Genomic DNA, 18881 nt, shown 5'->3' on the forward strand with positions numbered 1-18881 from the left:
TTATTTTTTGCTGGTAAATGTCACACGTGAGGGGCTCTGGGGGAGAACGAGCAACGTTTTATATCCGATCACCACCTTCATAGATGTAAAATGAAAGGGAAATAACTGACTGCTAAATATATCAAATCTGTCATGTAGGATTGGCGAGATTAACAAAATGACTCGTTATGGTCATGCTTTGTCATAGTGCTCAGTGTCCGTGACATTTTCCCAAAGGGAAAATCGTCAGTTGGTGACGATGGGAAGCTCGTTTTGTCAGAGGCACAACGGCCGGGTTCCGCTCTCACGGTTACGATCTGGCAGGAAGGCACGGTGGAGGGTCAGGGCCGCACAGAGTTGCCCATGAAGGACTCGAGGGGGGGCTGTTTGGGCGGAAAACCTACTAACCCTCAGTGGGGAACCCCAAAACAGGATGGTGCAAAGTGCTGCTCGTTTGCCACCCAGCGCAACAGGTCTGGCTGAGGGGAGGGCATGTGCCCCCCCCCTTACAGCCTCCCCTTTCTGGAAGGGTCCACAGCAAGTAAAGTCATGAGGCCCATAGATCCAGGCCCACAGCGGGATCACTCCTAATGCGCACGGGTTTGCGTCCCGCCGGCACGTGGGGTGACCACTATGGTGTCGGTCCTCACGGTACCGCTTTACAGGTGCTTTTGTAGCCGATTCAGAAAATTGGCGAACTCTGAATTGCCGTCTGTGTGTGTGTGTGTTATAGTGCTCTGCTGTACAGATGTGTGAATGTAGATGGTTCACTGTACTGTATGTAACACTGTACAACACCTTGTTCGAAGGTGTCAAATACACACCTGAGATGTTGCGCGGGGGCACAAAGGCCCTTTCGGCTCAGTCATTCATTCATCTGCCAGGCTTCCCTAAAGCAACTTAATCCACCTACAATCATGTATACAGAGGAGTAATTTTCAGTGTCAGGTGGTGTAAGTGCTTTTCGCAAGGATACTAGAACAGGAGGTGGGACTGATACAGTAAAAATTACCCAGTTGCACAAACGCGTAAAGTAGTGTAAACAGTTGGCGGTAAATGAACAAGGGCTTAATGTAAATATTACCAAATAAAGTGGTTAAGTGGCTTCTTCCCTGATCCCTTGTGTGTCTGTCCCTTTAAGGGACTCGTGGCCGGCGTCGGGGGGGACGGGGACGAGCCAGGTAACTTCCTCTGTGCGCTGCTCACTTCCGGTCCCCCAGAGCGCGCTGTAATGAGCCAACCGCCCCTTCGACGCCAAGCTGAGCGCGGGGGGGGTCGTCTTCCGCTTCGCACGTTCTTTGACTTCCTGTTAGCCGGCAATCGACGGCTAATGGCGCAGAACGGTTGTCTTGGTAACCAGAGCTGCTGTCGGAGCAAACAGGGATTGAGAGGCTGTGGACACAAGTCAGGTGAAGTGGACGTGTTTTTTTGTTTCGCTTTTCACCTTTACGTCGCTTCATTTTTCTAACACTTTTCTGCAGCGTGACCTTCGGGGAAGGAAAGAAGCAAGTATTTGTTAAAATTCCACAAGTGCTTGGCTGTGTGTGTGTTTCAGAGTACTGGTCTGGAGTCACATGAGCCCACCTTGCTCTGTCGTGTGTGTGTGTGTGTGTGAGAACATTTGCGCCCCACATGTGACTTGCTGTTTCTCAGCGAGCCTCACACAGGAGCGACTCGCCAATTATGCTTCAGCAAAGTTAATTGCAATGAACTGCGCCACCTGCTGTTTGCCTTGGGAACTACGCGAGGCAAAAAAAGGACACTTTGTGTAACTTGTTACTTTTGTTTATTAATGCAAGAAAAAAAATCACAGTAAACAAGATTTGGAAGCTGATCTTTTATGTACGAAATGTGCTTTACACACAAATGTCAGCGGGGTGGAGGAGATCCGCACTTAAACTGTTCGTCTGTAAATGTGGACTGTGAGCCACAGCTGCACTTTACCATGGTATGCATTTCCACGATTAATCAATCATTATCTTCAGCGGAAACACCGTAAAACGACTACGGTCTTACCTCAGTGTACTGTACCTCACAAGTATTGTAGAGCCTCCCAAGAAACATTACCTGTGCTGGAAATCCAGTCATTTCTACAGGAATGTACTCAGGATAAAGTCACAGATTCCTGACAAAATGCAAAAATGTAACGATTCCACCATTATGCTTTGATCCAGAGATACATTAACTTAATTAAGGCTATAGTTTTACCTCTTTCGACTGTACTACTACTTTCGACTGTTTGTAACTTGAATTGTTTCTAAGTCCACGACTGTCTATAAACGCTTAATAATGCACGTGGCTCGATGAGATTTGTCTTTTATATACTGGAAGTAATTAATGGTAAAAGTGTCTACTTTCAATTGAATGGAAAGAAAAACACGGTTCCGCAGATTCCTGTTCGGTGGGCCGTGTGCATGATCTGCTTTATACAGGCCACACAGCGGCGTGTGCGTCCTGCACATCAGGAGGGACAGGAGGACGAAAGGGTGACTTCGAGAGGAGGGGAGAACGTATTAAGTGCGGCAGCGATGGGACAGATACGTCACACGTAGGTAGGTGTTCGTCAGCATCTGGTCGCTTTCAGATCGCAGTCAAAAATGAGAACTATTTTCCATACACACGCACCTCTTTGTTGGGCACCTTCCATAGAAGTCTTAGAGCAAAAATATATCAAATATACATAATAAAATCAGCCTGGAAAAGCTCTACCATGCTGCCCCACCCCCCCACCACCACCCACAATGCATTGCGAGTGTGTTTTGCTGCCCACTAAAGGAGAGACATGGAAACACTTTTGAAAGAACTTTTGGAAAAAAGGACAAAGAAGCTGGTTTATGATATTAAACATAAATATACAGGGACATGTTTGTACGCGTTAAACTCGGAACGCCAAGTACAAGTGAAAATCCACTTTCATAGTTTGACTTGGAAGCTACATCAGACTATAGTCTTACCTCTTTTGACCGGACAGCTCAACTATCCCCTCTCAAGAACAACTTTTCCTGTGCTGGAAATCTAGAAATTTCTGCATGAATACCTTCAGAAAGAAGTCACAAATAAGTCCAAATCACGTCTCTAAGCACCTTCCTAAATCTTGTTTTTTTTTCCTTTTCTGTACAAATCGACATATTATGAACCATTGAAACGGCCTTTTACACTATATTTACATTTACTTATTTAGGAGACACTTTTTTCCAAAGCGACTTCCAGCAAACTCTGTAGTGCTATCAGCCCACACACCTTACAATGTTAATTTATTTACAATTACTTACCCATTTATACAGTGGGGCAATTTTACTAGAGTAATTTCAGGGTAAGTACCTTGCTCAAGAGTAGTTTAGCTGTAGGTGAGATTCAAACCCGCAGCCTTTGGGTGTAAAGGCACCAGCCTTAACCACTACGCTACCAGCTGTCCCTACACTATAGCAGTATGATGTTAATTCTGTTAAATATTGAATTCCAAAACTACAGCCTTACATACATACATTAAACAAATGTTTTTCCCCCAAATGAACAGTGATTATTAACTAGTACCTACAGTAACAAGTGGGTAAAGTAAACTGCCTACAGTCGTTCACACCTCTGTAAGGTGCAGCAGCGTAACACACACACACACACACACACACACACACACACACACACACACACACACACACACACACACACACAGAGGCCAATTTAGAGTCCTCCATTGACCGGAAACACACCTTTGCAGGGTGAGAAGAAAGCAGGGTGTGTGGTGGAAACCCACGCAAACACAGGGAGGTCACACGCACTCCACATCGACTAAGGCAGATTCGAACCCCGGTCCAGCCAAGAGAGTATGCAGCACCAGCGCTGCACTGAAGTGTATTTAGTCAATTCATGCAAATATCATAGAATTTTTAAAAAATGCTGTAACTGAAGAAATAAATTTAACTGTACGAGACCATCATCCTCCTCTGAAATTACAGCTTAAAATACTGATTCACACAAACACACTTTTTCCTGCTGGGTCCGCATCAGTGCAGGTTCCGTATTCCTCACAGGTTTAATCCCTGAACTGAAAGTCTCCCCCCTCCAACCTTTCCCACAAATCTCTGCACCTGCTCCTCGCTGCAGATTCTCACCATTTGCTCGGCGCGATTCCCTTCTCAGACACGCGGTGGCGCTCACTCTCACGCTGCCGGCCTCATGTGCGAAGATGACTCGAAACGCTCCCTCCCCCGAAGCCCTCCGGCCGATCAGGTGGTGCGTGACGTCGCTCCGGCACTCCTGTGAGCGCGGCACTCGATCACCAGACAGGGACGCCGCGCTCCCATTGGACGCGCGAGACACATTCACAAAGCGGGCCCACGTTGCCGCCGCTCGGTTTGAGGGATCATCCATTCACACAAATGCATCGGGGCACAATTATGAGGCCACAGTGTGTGTTTAGTGCAGTGCAGAATCTGCACCTGTCTAAATACACGCACGCACGCTCACTCACTCACTCACTCACACACACACACACACACACACACACACACACACAGGCCACGTGGCTCTCCCTGATCTGCCAGGGCAGCTGCGTGTGCGATCGCCAGTTGTTACGTCTGGACGGACACGACGCAGCCTCGGCGGACTCAGTGCGGACGTGTTTTCTGCTCCCGAAAACAGACGCCGTGCCCATTCCCCGTGGTGACCACTAGAGGGCGTGCTCAATATCGCACCGTGTACAAGAAACATCAGCGGGAAGTACAATGTCAATAAAACCCATAAAAGGGGGCGAGTCAATCGGGCCGTTTCAAGCCTCTTTGCAGGTTAAACTGCGCAGGACGTCAACTGTGGCGAAAAAGCACCAACAACATCAAGTCAACGGTGTCCGAACCCTTGGAGAGGCCAGGCCACGCCCCTCCTCTCTGTTCGGCCACTCCAGACCCGTCGGCGAGAGAGCGGGGGGGGCAATAAGGTAAACGTTGGTCCAAGTCAGGTGTGAACCGTAGTAACACACACACACACTTCTCCAGGTTCACGCTGATGTGATGGAGGAGGTCAAATAAGGTCCTGCAGCAACCCAACGTACAACCCGATGTATGATCTTCAGAGCTACACTGTGGCCACAGGAACATGGTAATTCACTGTGCTCTTACACGCACGAACAGTCATTTGAAGCAGTTGACCGTATTACCTTCACCGGGGAGTCGCGAGGGAAACTCACCGGTCACATGAGCAGAACTGGGAAGTTCCTGCAGAGACAGAAGCAAAGGCACTCCAGGAAAGTATGGCTTCTCATATAATAAAAAAAAATAATGCAAAAACAAGTATTCAATATAAAATCAATATAAAATATTCAATACAAAATCTATATAATATGTATATGTACATACATACTATGTGCGCCATGTTTAAGCCTAAGAAACAATTTCACCAAACATTTATTTTTAATTCGTATTATGACTTTGAAAACATGTCCTACTTTCTACTTCAAGGTTTTTTTTTTTTTTGTTTTGTTTTAAGGGGCTTTTAGCTGTAAAAGCGGAACCATGAAGGAATGAAGCAAAGCGGCACAACACAAATAACCAAACATGTTATTTTATTGTCTTAAAAAGTAAGTAACACAGTCCCCAGGGGGTATATCACATACACTACAAGAACAGTAAACACCAGTACTACACAAATAGGGACTTTCAAATATTATAGACATTACAAAAGACCCCTCGATTCATCTTTTGCTTTAAGTTATTATACTAAGCATGACTGGTCAACATCATTTACAATATGGTACACTTTCACAATTAAAAACAATGTTATTGGACGCTGTTATAAATTCATAATGTTAAGGGAAGACATTTCATGGACCGTCATTATTTCATATGAAATATTATACACTATGAACAGAGCATCCTTCTGGATGGACCTTAGAGCCACCACTGATCAGGCGTTTCAGTGCAAACGTGTTTAAGCGAGGCAGTCCTGTCTGCGGTACTCCCTTTCGACTTCCGAATGCAGGAAAGTAATAAAAATAAAAATTACTAAAAATTAATAACAACAACAGAAAAGAGGAGGAGGGCCACATTTCCCGGACAGAAAGTCCACGGGCAGGGCCTACGGCCTCGAGTCCTCGGGCTCAGCGGGCTTTCGCTCCCTCCTCCTTTTTACTATGGAGCTTAAATTAATCAACTGGCTAAAATAAAATAAAATAGAAACAACGGGAAACAAATGGAAAAATGACTCAAGGACCCCGGAAAGGAGGGGCTCCCTTCCTCGTGCCGATCTTCCGACAGGAGCCTCCACCTGGCGCAACAACGGCGACGGGACGCGACTCACGCCGCCAGGCTCCGCCTCTTCCTTCCGACGTCATTTCCCGCGAAGGAGACGCAGCTCCCTGTCCGTTGCCTTTGCCACGTAGCGCCTCGGTAAAGCCATTTCTCCTCCCCTCCGTAGAATAGAAACGTAAACATTCTCGTTGCGGAACAGGGGGTGTAGCTGCGCCCAGCCTTAAAACTTCGTCTCGATTTTAAAAATCCATCGTCGACTTGAACATGTCTGCCACGCTGTTTGGATTCGAGGTCAAATTGCCGTGTGCACTTTGTCGCATCTTAGCCTTGAATCCAAGCATTTTTAAAGCACTTTAAGAAACTAGGAAAAAAAGAGGGAAAAAAATATCTGGAAGGTGTGTCAATCCGTCTTGCAGTGATCCAGGTAAAATTATCTCAGAATTTTTGGTCCAAAAATAGCTCCTTAAATATACAGCTTAAAGGTGGACTCTTGGGGGCCGGAATCAGGACAAGAGGGAGGGAAGGAGGGTTCATGGCCAGATCCCCAGCTTCCGTAGCCCTCGGGACCATCGGTCCACGTTGACAAGAGTGGACACCTGACTCACGCCAAGGGTTTCATCCCCCAGAACATCTCATTGTTTCCTGGCACAAAATCTCTGGAGGTAGTAGAGTGAGTGAGTGAGTGAGTGAGTGAGTCCTCATGTGGTCACAGGGCTGAAAAGACCGTCAATCACCTCTCTCTCTGAAGGGAGTTCCACATTCTAGAGCCACTGCCTTGATTTACCGGAGATTCAGCACAGAGGAAGGAGGAAAACCGTTAATCACTTAAAGTGAATATGAAGAAAATATAAAAGACACGTGGTAAAAGTCGGCGTAACGACCGGTGAATCTGAAAGAACCCAAGGGCTTCGCTTCAACACGAAAAGATGCCATTGGCTACAATCAGATGACTCCGCCCCCATCTGTGATGTCACACCACCACTTCCTGGAGGAAGCGCAAAGCCAACATGCAAAATTTTAGCAGCTCGTGAAAAGTGACCGTGCGCCCGGTTCGGCACGCGGCACCGAACGGAGACGCCATGTTTCCTACGACACTCACGAGAGAGCGAGAACTTCCAGACTTTTCTCCGGAGCCGAAAAGCGTGAAAGCAGGAGAACCCTTCCCCCGGTCAACTTTCGTTCTCGACAATCTCATCCCTTCGTTCAAACTGTCAAACCGAAGCGAATCAATGAAGAAACAAACATACGAGAAATGGCTCGGGATGTGACGTGTCGGTTAACAGTCCAAAATGAACCACATGAGGCCACCAGAAAAAGGAGAATTTCATCTGTCGGGTCAAAACCAGTCAGCCAGTGGAGTAAACGTGGGTCAATTACAGAACAAAGAAATGATTCTGGGAAAAATTAAAAATATACACGTAAGGGAGGTACACTGCAAAAAATAACCGACCGCCAGGTACCGGTTTTCTCACATTATGACCTTATCAAATAGCGCAAAGTTTAAGTCCTAAGAAGTTCTCATCGTTGCACAAGACTTCAGATGCATGAGGGACATTAGTGCTTTACATTCTTCTTTTCAGATATATGGCTTTGTGAGAAAACCAGATTATGTTTTGCAGTGTAGAAGATGCACAGTTAAGCCAACTTAAATGTGGCATTGCTTATGAATTCATTTTTTTTGCACCCACCCAGTTCATAGGATTTCAAATCGGGAATCGCAATCACCTTCATTTTTCCTTTTCCAGTGCTGTGCCTTCTCAATTAAATATAAAGGAGGAAAAAAAAAAATCATGAAAAAAATCTTTAGAGAAATATACTTCATAGGGACCCTTTCTTAGGATATGTGAACATTTCCTCAGCTGACTCCTATTTTTCTCCAACAAGAATTTCTCGATTTAAATGGCAAAAACACATTTTCAAATTAAGAGTTTATACTTGGTGCTGTGAGGAAAACCGGGGCCATGTGGCGGAATCCTCGCAATAAGCATTGCAGTACGTAAATAAGAGAAAATAAAATCTTCCAGGACTATTTCAGAACGTTGTTCAGGCTAAACCTTGTGACTCAGTGGCGACAGGTCTGGAGTTGGTGTCGGCAGTCATGCCTGCGGTGTGGCTCGGGGGCGTGGCCAGCGGGCGGCTCCTGTGGGCGCGGCCTCCTGTTTGCTGCGGGCTGCGGCCGTCACACGCTGGTGATGGAAGCCAGGCAGTTGGGTGACTTCTGCAGCTTCTCGGACGGGGCAGAGGGCGGCTCCGGGATGGCACGGAAGCTGAACGGCGGCGGTCCGACAGCGGTGGTGCCGATGTGACCCGGGCTCAGGGCCGGGTTCTGGCGCCGGTTGCTCTCTACGATGCTGGAGGTGTTGGACGCGAGGCTCTCCCTGGTGCTGTCGTGCAGAGGACGGGTGGTGGGCAGCGGGTGTGGGAGGAGGTGGATGGACACACAGAGAGGGCGGGAGAACGAGCGAGCGGGCGAGCGAGGGAGGGAGGGAGAGAGATTTCAATGAAGGAGCAGAGGTAAAAAGGGCACAAAGAAAGAGCGAGAGAGAGAAAAGGAAGGAAAAGGGGAAAGATGAGTTTTGAGACACAGGGATTAAGTGGCAGTTTAGACGACAGACAACAGGGAACGGATGTGAACGGGACAAGAGGCCCAGAGACCCCAAAAGGGTAACAGCGGGAAGGTAGCAAATGAGAGCAGGAAGGAGAAAGGAAAACACACTTTAGAAACAGACTTCCCGTGTTTTCATGCAACGTCAAAACGACACAAGGTCTCGCAAGCCGCGAGCAGTCACACTTGGCTTCGATGATGCGGTCCAGGCATCGTGAGGGGGCGGGTCGCTCGGGCCGAGAGCTGAAAACCTGAGCACCCAGCTCTCGCTCGAAGCCGCTGCATTTACCGCACGGGGACGACAGGATGGAAGCGGGGGAGTGGAGGGCTGGAAAAAGGAGAAGCCATGCGAAGGCGCCCGCTTTGCTCGAGACCCCAGAGCACAGAAGTAAAGAGAATGTGCAGTGTGAGACATCCTTACTTCAGGGTTGTGCTGCGCACGCGAAAGAGACCCGGCGAGTTATCACAGCGGGGGGGGCGTGCTGTAGCCAAAGCGCCCGAGCTTCACCCCACGCGATCGGCACAGCACGCGACGACCGACACCGCAGCACGAAGATGACATCACCTTCAGCCCTCTGCGGCTCTCGCCGAGGCCTCCGCTCCTCCTTGAGGTCTTAGCGTTTGGGTCGAAGAGCCGGAAAGAACGTCAGCGACACTGCGGAGGAGCCAGGCAACAGCAGTGTCGCTGATGTTCGTATCACTTACACAACCTGTGTGTGTGTGTGTGTGTGTGTGTGTGTGTGTGTGTGTGCGCGCGTGAGAGAGAGAGAGAGAGACCACTGCATGTCAAAATACTTAATCTAACTGTGCAGAATTAATTTAAACCATTTTTACTGCTCACTTTTACTACTCATTTAGCTGATGCTTTTCTCCAAAGCTACTTACAATGTTAAGCTGCTTACCCATTTATACAGCTGGGTAATTTTTACTGTATCAGTTCAGGGTAAGTACCTTGATCAAAACTACTGCAGCAGGAGGTGGGATTCGAGCCCCTGACCTCCTGGTCCAGAAACGGCAGCTCTGGCCGCTTCACCACCTGCTCAAATGGCAAAGTGTAGGACGGGGGATCAGCTGCCGTAGAAAAATGACAACAAAGCACAGTAAACGCATTCAGACAGCAGAAATGTTTTCTGCGCCATAATTATGAACAGCAGGTCAAGAACACAGTGAGAGTCATGACCAGGATTCATTTGTAAATGGGGAAAAAGGCACCTCTCCCTTCTCCATACAGCAGGACACAAATGGTCCGGTCCCCTGAGCTGCGAGGGGTCGCAATGAGACATCGAACCGCGGTAAAACCACACCATCACACGGTGCAAAGGCAGACAGGCAGCCCCTTCTCTGCTGTCCTTTAAAACGAATCCACACATCTCAGTGTGCATCAGCGCATTTCTAGAAACCCGGGAGGAGGACGGTGACATCATCGCTGGCGATGACTCATCTGGGAAATTGTGAATGAATGGGAGCACAGGGGGTAAAATTAGCAGCAAGCTGCAGCGTGCTACGGAGCTACCGCCAGGCTGCTAATTTGGGCTCACGAACCGAGACTCCTCCTGGTGTTCGCGGCTTTGACGGCATTTCCGTCTAATCAGCGTCCTCCATCAAGAGGATCAGTCGTTATCGAAGTGACGATGATTAAAACTAAAAAAAAAAAAAAAAAAAAAGTTCACGGTGCCAGTTTGGCAGTGCCACTGATCCCATTGCTTATACATCAGCAGTGGGCTAGGGGGTGCTGCAGGGGCCGCATCACAAAAGAGGTTCTCAGTAACGCCTGCAAATTCAGGTCTCGTCCCCAAGACCCCCAGTGTGGTTGTGAACCACAAAAAAGGACTCCTGGTCTAAGTTACACTTTCCAGCAGAAAAGAGATGCCCGAGTTGTGAGAGACAGTACTGGGAAGCGTGTGTGTGTGTGTGTGTGTGTGTGTGTGTGTGTGTGTGTGTGTGTGTGTGTGTGTGTGTGTGTGTGTGTGTGTGTGGTGGATCTGTCGAGCCTGTGCGACGCACACATAGATCCGGTGGCCAGCTCCACAAACACGATACACAAGCAGTACAGACAAAGTGGACTGCGTGGAAACAACCCTCTGTTTAATAGACAGCATTTTAAAGACAGACAGGAACAATAAAAGGAAAAAAAAAAAAAAAATTCACAGCAACTAAAACAAAGGACAAAAAGAAAGAACAAAAAAAAAAAACCCAACGGGACGGAAACATCTTGCTGCGTTTTGATTTTTAAAAACACATCCCATAAAACCTCCCTGAACACAAGTCACTTTATGACACTAAAACAGTCCCTCTGGACTTTTGGCAACTTCGAGTCCCCTAAAGGTGACCACACGCTTGGCGCATACTCAAACACACACTTCCAAGGGCCCAAACGTGACCTCTCCCCCAATCTGCTTCACACACACCTATGGCCGACGTCTTCGCTAGCGCAGCGCTACCGACTTCCTGTAAGAAAGTGCTGTTCAGGGGACTCCAAGGCGCGACCTGCGGTCGACCGCAAACCCCAGAGTGTGCTCGGAGGAAGACCGAGGATGTGGTGTGAGGAAATCCTGTGGTGTGTTCTGGGGGGGATCATCGGCGAGGAGCGTCGCCTGTTGCTGAGTTCGCCACATGGGTTAGCATCATGCTAAACGTTCTGCGACCGCTCAGAAGCTCCTGGAATACCGGTTTCCAAAAAGCCACATTACGCTCAGAATGAGCGTAACATTAGTGGCCTTTAACGTTTTATCGTATCTCTTTGAAACGTTCCAGAAAGACTACGCTGTCATAAGGCTGTACATGCGACGCCAGTCCTCATTCCACTTAGCACATCGCGCTAAACAGTGGTAACTGCAAGTGAAATAAATCATTCATACCACTGAATCTAAATATATATTACAGAGTACTGTCATTGATACAAGAGACTAATATTATGTATATGGGAATCAAAACACAAACATACAAATTGTAAAAAGACAAAACTTATTGTATTTAAAAAATATATTTGAACAATACCAAATTTTCACAGATACAAGACTGCGACCAAAGCTTTGGCCTCTGAGTAATGCAAGCAGTTCAAAAATAAGCGTCTCCTTCTCTGCTCAGAAGGACAGACGCAACATTCCAAAACATGGTAAACTAATGATCAGTGCGGTATCACGATGGCCGAGGCTGCAGACACACGCTTGTTACAACAAAACCAGGCTGTTCACCTTGCAGAGGAACAAAGTTCCCTAAAACCTGAGAGACCAAATTTTTTTTAATAAACAAATTTCTTGGGGGAAAAAAAAAAAAATCGTAAATAACTATTTACCACTGGCTGGTCCTCAGACCACCACCTTCCTCCAGAGCAAAGGGAGGGGAGAAAACCTTACCGTGGGGAGTTAAATCCACTGTCCACTGTGACGCTGCTGCTGTCCATGCTGTCGAGACGTGCCGAGTGGGCCGACTTCTGGCTGCTATTGTTCTCTGTCTCCTTGGGGCTCAGGAGTGTTAGGTTGCTCTCAAACTTGCGCTGCAGGTCGCGCTCCTTCTCGCGCTCCAGTAGCCACTGCATGGTGCCGCCACCTTCGCGGCCCTTGCCGTCCTCCGCCGACGCCTTCCGGGCTGCATCCTCCGAGTCGTCGTCGTCCGAGACGTTGTAGTAGTCGAAAGTGGCCTCGGCAGCCGAGGACTGCTCCTGGCCCGGGGCTGTAGGCATCCCAGGGGAAGCCGACTGTGCCTCCAGGCAGTCGAGGACCTCTGACGACTTAGCGTGAGGCGACTTGCGTAGCGTGCCCGACTTGGAGTGGCTGCCCTCCGCGTAGCCCATGGTCAGAGCACTGTGAGGGGGTTTGAACAAAGTGTCTTTGCTGAATATCTCCTTCCGCTTGTCGGCACTGCTGCCATCGGCATTGTGTTGATGTACCAGACGCCCGTTGGGTACGGGCTCTGGTGTCTGGCTCGGTGCCGGCAACCCAGCGCTGTTTTGTCCCTTTGGCGAGTCCTCTTTGTACTCCACGGAGTGGGGCGAGGCGAGGTGTGGGGTCTGCCTTTCGGGTAGGGACCCCTTCCTGACTCCGTCCGAGGACGTCAGAGTATCGTGCTCCTGCTTTCCCAGAGGTGAGGGAGCAGTGAGAATGGTCTCGTTCGACGTATTGCACTGGAAGTAGTCATCAGCCGAGGGCTTGGGTGAGCATGACTTTAGGTCGCTGTAGGCCGGCAAACTGTCCCTACTGTTGTTCTTCTCCAGCGGACAACAAAGCCTGGAGTCGTCCAGGTTCCCTTTTCCGATATCAGGCACGCAAATTTCCGAGTTAAACTTAGCAGCAGAAAGCATGATGCGAGAGTAGTGGGGTGTCTGGGAGGCCCGCAGCGTGCCGTCATCAGTGTAGTAGCGGCTCCGGTCGTCTGGGCTACAGTCGAAGTCCTCAGCTGTGCCCATGGAAGCGGCCCCCAACGGACCCTTTGAGTTGTCCATAGATCGAGACCTCTCCTTGGCCTTGTCCGAGCGCTCATTGCGTGACTTCCGGTCCTGCGTGTGGCTGTGGCTCCGATGGACCTTGGAGTGCGAGGTGCCCCTGGAGGGCTCCGGGAAGGGCATTTCCGTCCTCCGCTTAGCCAACTCGCCAGACACGTCCCACTCGGGCGTAACAGGGAAATGGGACTCCACAATGTTGGGATTGCTGTGAACAAGGCAATTCCCTCTGCTACGGTCCACGGAGAACATGCCGTCCCGCGGCGAGCGTACCAACGAGGAGCTGTAGAGCCGATAGTCCCGCTCACCGGCTAAGTCAAGGTTGGAGCCCTCGGAGGGGTCACCCCGCGAGGCCCGCGTCTTGCTGTGCGAACGGGATTTGCCGTGGGCTTTGCGGTGGCCACGGCTCCGGCGACTGCGTGCGCTGTGCTGGGCCGAGGAGCTCGCCTTACTGCGCTGTGCCCGCTCCTCCTCCAGCCGCTTCATCACTGCCGTGTGCCTCATCACATTCCCCACTGTTAGGTCCGGGTTGATCCGCCGGATGATTTCCATCTCCACATCCCGGGGGATGGCGGTGGGTGCATCCTCATCCCGAAGGGGCCATTCTTCCGGGGGGAACTGGGCCGAGAAGGTGGCCAGGTGTTTCGTCTTGTCCTTCTTGAAGCTCAGCCGAAACAGCTTCAGCCCAAACTTTTTGGATTGCTTCTCTCCGCTGCTGCCGCCGCCGCCGCCCTCCTTGCGCTTGGTCAACGTGTCAGTTTTGTAGGAAACGTTGAGGGAGCTCTTGCTCTTGTCGGTGGCTGCACCCTGGTGCGGTGACTGCGCGGGCTGCGGAGGCGGAGGCTGCGGCGGTGGCGTGGGGTACGAGTCCTTTGGGTCCTTGGGAGACTTGCGCTGTATAGTGGAGGCATGTAGGCTGTGCAGGTCATCACGGTACGAGTTGTAAGAGTCGCAGTGGTTTTTGGAGTGGGGCCGCTCCCTCACGCAGCCCGAGGCGGACGGGGTGATGGTCCCCGACTGAGGGGAGGTGCACTGCTGCTGCGGTCGGTCAGGTATCCTCTCATCCAGGTGATACCACTTGCTGTTAGTCCTAATGAGTGAGGGGGTTATAAAGTATGTCTGTGGCGTCACAATGAAGTACCCTTCCGGCGTGGGGTAAATCTTCCTCTCCCGCACCAGCATGTTCAGTGTGTGTCGGAGGATTTCCGGACTCGGCGTTGGAACACCTGAGGCAGAGGGGTGACAGGAAAACACAAGTTGAAGTTTTATGACATTTTTAAAATTCTTATTTATTTACGTACTACTGAAAAAGCATTTAATCCAGTCTAAGGTTTCCATTGGTGCAGGACAGTGGTGCAAGTGAAGTTGGCAGAGACTCCACCCATACAATTCCAGGCCGTTCAGCCCTTCTCAATCAGCACTTGTCACGCCCTAACCGTTACCTCATATTACATCATCATACCCTACCAGCAATACTGATACACTGGTACATATTATAAAGGATGCTACAGGGCCCACCAAACACAGGCTCTCAACAAGTACCGTTTGGTTACCTCTTTGAAACCTATTTCCACCAAAGAAGCTCTCCAGTGTTGTCAAATGAAGATGGACTGTACCCTCCTCAAATGGAGTGGCTGTCTGCTGGTGATGTCCTTATCCCACCTCTGTACCCTTAGCCCAGTTTACAACACCCAGGTTTATTTTAGATGTACATTTATTCATTTATTCATTTAACTGGCATTTTTTTCCCCAAAGAAACATACAAGCGACACAATGAATAAGCTACTTACTCATGTACCCATTTATACAGATGGGTAAATTTTACTGTATTGAGTGACCGTATGTACCTTGATCAAGGGTACTCTCTTTTAGGAGCAAGCGAAATCTGAGTTATTCACCCCAAGTTATAAGAAAAAAACTTAAGGGCGAGAAATTATAATATCAATATCAAACACAGACGCTTTCTGAACCACTTGTCCCATTTGGGGTTGCGGGGAGCCAGAGCCTAACCTGGCAACACAGGGCGTAAGGCTGGGGGGGGGAGGGGACACACCCAGGACAGGATGCCAGTCTGTCGCAAGGCACCCCAAGCGGGACTCGAACCCGAGACCCACCGGAGAGCAGGACCCGGTCCAACCCACTGCGCCACTGCGCCCCCCTTAATGGTGATATAATGAAAGATAAATAATAATGATGATGATAACGAAAAGTAAAAATGTATAAGAGGACACACAGTAAAAGGTGTATTTTTCAGCTGACATGACAAGTGTCACCTTTCTCCATGCAGTGCTTTTTCATTGAAAAAAGATGCCAGTTAAGATATAGAAACTTTAGTAAATGTAAGTTTTTTTCTCATCAATATAGCCGTAACAGTTTTACAAACTGAATAAATAAATAAATAAATTTTGCCCAGTGTTTTGGCCCAGATTTGTGCTGTCCGTGAAAATAAACTTCATGCGAACTGTTATTTTAATATAAAAATATTAAAATCAAGTTTTTTCCTACACGGAGGTGCACTTATGAACGGGTGTAGATGCAGGTTAACCCACACAGGTGTGCAGAAAAACATCTAGAAAAACAAGCAGTGGGGGACTTTTCCAGAACAACGCGCGAGCGCAAACCCAAACCATATGGTGGCGGAGTGACGCACGTGACCTGTGATTTCTGAGGTGCAGAAATCACAAATTTTGGGAAGGTTGAGGCATCACATAGAGATGCAGGGACATGTCCATGACATCAGAGAGGAAAAAGAAAAGAGATTTTACCAGCCTTTAACTGGACTGGGAATGAGCTGCACCCCCAGCGTGGCAGCGGGAGGCCTGGGCAGAAGGGCACCGTGGCGACACCAAACAGAGCACCAGCACCCGGTGACGCAGCGCTCGGGTCAGGACTCCTGGACGGCTCACTGCTCCCTGGCCAGCAGCTGAAGGATACGACCCCCCCGAGCCCGCCGACCGCCCCGCCCGCACGGCCGCTGCGCGGCGAGGCTGTCGTCACCGTGCTGCAACGTTGCCGCAACGTCCTGCCCCGCGCCGGGCCGGGCCAACCGAGGACGCACGGGGCCCGCGAGCCGAGCCTGATGTCATCTGTGGGGGGCGGCTGGGGCTTTGTTTGGGTGGGATTGCGGTGTCCTCATTCTCCCCTCTCCTACCCCTTCGACACCCTGCGCACATGCGCGCGAGCACACACACGCACACACACACACACAGAGTCACGTGAGCACGCGCTTCTATAATACAGTAGATTAGCCTTAACTAGCAGGTGTTGCATGCTGTTACATCATACCGAGTCAGTTGCCATACCAACATGACGCAACCGGTTTTTTCCCCTCCTTCCTGGGGAAGGGAGCCATGGCGCTGCTAGCATGTAGCCCCCCCTTACTCGCCCGGTGACGTGCCGCGGTGCCGCATGGGTACGCAGTCGTGCAGACGCAGACGAGGCCGCCGCGCAGTCGTCCCCGGGCTCACCAGCGTATCCTCGTTCACCTCCAACCGCACGTCGCCCACCGTCTTCTCACAACAACAGTAATATCTCCGTTTTTTACCAACTTTTGACGCGATTAACTGGCAGGACAATTTTGATATAGTTTTTCCCGGCGAAGCAGTGAACAGTCACAAGGCTATTTTCACAAAGGACTACTTTGTGATTTAAAAAAAGATTATCTACGAAACAAAAACGAATACACGGAAAACGTAATAATCGTGTGTGTGTGCATGTCGGCACTCCTTGTTCCTCTTTTTATGACAGGTTTGTAAGAGCCTATTTTTCCTCTGATAAAGAAGGTACCAGGTCACTGTACCATATATATTCTGGAAACGGGTCAATATTCATAAATATCTCAAATGCACAGTACATGAGACACGAAGAAATCAGGGACACATTTATATAGTGACCCCAATTACACAGTGTTTGTATGTATGTATATATTACATACATTATACACGCATAGAATATATAGTACAAAAAAAAAACATCATACACACACATACATATATATAGTGAGTTTATGGAAAACACCGTAAACAATGGGGTCCTTCTGCAGGTGGACATGTCCCTGTTGAACTGTCCTCTATGGCCTATGTCCATCCTCAACACCCCCCGGTCCAACACAACCCTGAGACACAGAGGACAGCATCCTGAGGAGCAACCCAGGGAGGGCTTCAATGGACCCCTGGGATGGGCGGGGCCACATGTACCGTCCCCTGGAGCGGACTTCGCTCACCTGGTGTGGGGGGGTTTGGTGTATGGCGTGGACGGGCACACCAAAAAACTCGCCTTCATCCCTGTTGCTGCACAACCCCTTCCTTTCACCGATGGGGCTTCCCCGGCACCTTTGAAGGGGCGCCGGGGGGGGGCACACAGATTGGTCCCAACCCCTCCCAGTCCCCCCCATCACCATGCAACTGGAGGAATTCTCAAAGCGCCATCTCCGATAAATGTCATCGGAACGCCATTCTTGCGTCACTCGGCACAGGGGGATGACGGAAGGCTGAGCAGCACCGCAGAGCGCGCACACGCACACAGGCGCACACACACACACACACACACACACACACACACACACATACACACATACACACACACACACAGCCTTCATCCTGAACTGCCGTCCATCACGGTAAAAACTCTGCCTGCAGGGTCGATACAGAGGGCATAACAGGATTTGGGGAGATTAAAATGCGCAGGGTAATAATATGAGCCTTTGAGTGGCGAGCGTCAGACAGCTGCTTGAACCCTGAGCCGAGAGGAAAGGACCAAATGCAACAAGTCCCCGCCTTCAAAAGTGTCCAAAACCTCAGACTGCAGGACGTTTCCCCAACCGGTCCGGCTCACTGAGAAGCCGCTGGGCCTATGGGGACTTCGCGAGAAGTCAGGGGGTCGGGGGATGGAGACGTCCACAAGGGTTAGGAGGAGATACCTGGAGTACAAAGAGATCAAACCCAGAGAGACCTGCACTCAGTGATCTTTCTCTGAGGAAATTAGCTACCCTCATGCAGGGGCAGCAGGGGGCGTGGCGGTTAGAGGTGTCACCTTGCCATCAAAGGACATGGGCTTGAATCCCACCTCTTGCTGCAGTACCCTTGATCAAGGTACTCATCCTAATTGATACAGTAAAAATTACTGAGCTGTACAACCGTGACACTGTGAGTCACCTTGGAGAAAAGGGTCAAGTGAAAGAAAAAAACGATAATAACGACTGTAATAATATTCCATGATTCGATGGCAAGGACCGTGCAGCTGGAACAGCCACGGAGGCAGTTTGTGGCCACGTCCCGCAAAGAGGACCCCATTTGTCCCACCTGCGCTCCCGTCCGTCCCATTCACCTTCTAAACCACGTTTACACTGTAAAATAATTTAATATTTACAACGCTCTTCCAGGAAGCATGCGAAACCCGTGGAAGACCGGTGACCCCCCCCCCCCCCCAGGTACAAGCTGTTGCTATGGCAACTCCGTGACGTAAACAAGGGCAACGGCACAGTATTGACCCTTTTCGGCGGTCACTGCACTGTAAACCGCTGCTCGGGCATCAATGAGTGACGTTTGCTGCCAAGAAGACAAAGGATTCCAAAAAGGTTCTTACTGACACTATGTGAGTCAGGGACCATGGCGAAAACACG

General features: G+C 49.7%; 1 protein-coding gene across 5 annotated transcripts in view; it reads right to left on the reverse strand.

Moving 5' to 3' along the window:
- Positions 1-5570: 5570 nt before the first annotated feature.
- The window catches only part of stox2a (storkhead box 2a), a 43413-nt gene continuing 30102 nt past the window's right edge, over positions 5571-18881 (reverse strand). For 4 of the 5 annotated variants that reach the window (XM_029258948.1, XM_018735993.2, XM_029258949.1 and 1 more), the window contains exons 3-4: positions 12180-14487; positions 5571-8602 (exon numbers count right to left, since the gene is read on the reverse strand). In XM_029258948.1, coding sequence (XP_029114781.1) covers positions 8398-8602; positions 12180-14487 — 2513 coding nt within the window. In that variant the 3' untranslated portion in view covers positions 5571-8397. Of the gene's footprint in view, positions 8603-11961; positions 14488-18881 lie in introns of those variants that run through there. The other variant, XM_018735992.2, reaches the window with a different exon arrangement.

This window comes from Scleropages formosus, chromosome 16, assembly GCF_900964775.1.
Source record: "Scleropages formosus chromosome 16, fSclFor1.1, whole genome shotgun sequence".
NCBI lineage: Eukaryota > Metazoa > Chordata > Actinopteri > Osteoglossiformes > Osteoglossidae > Scleropages > Scleropages formosus.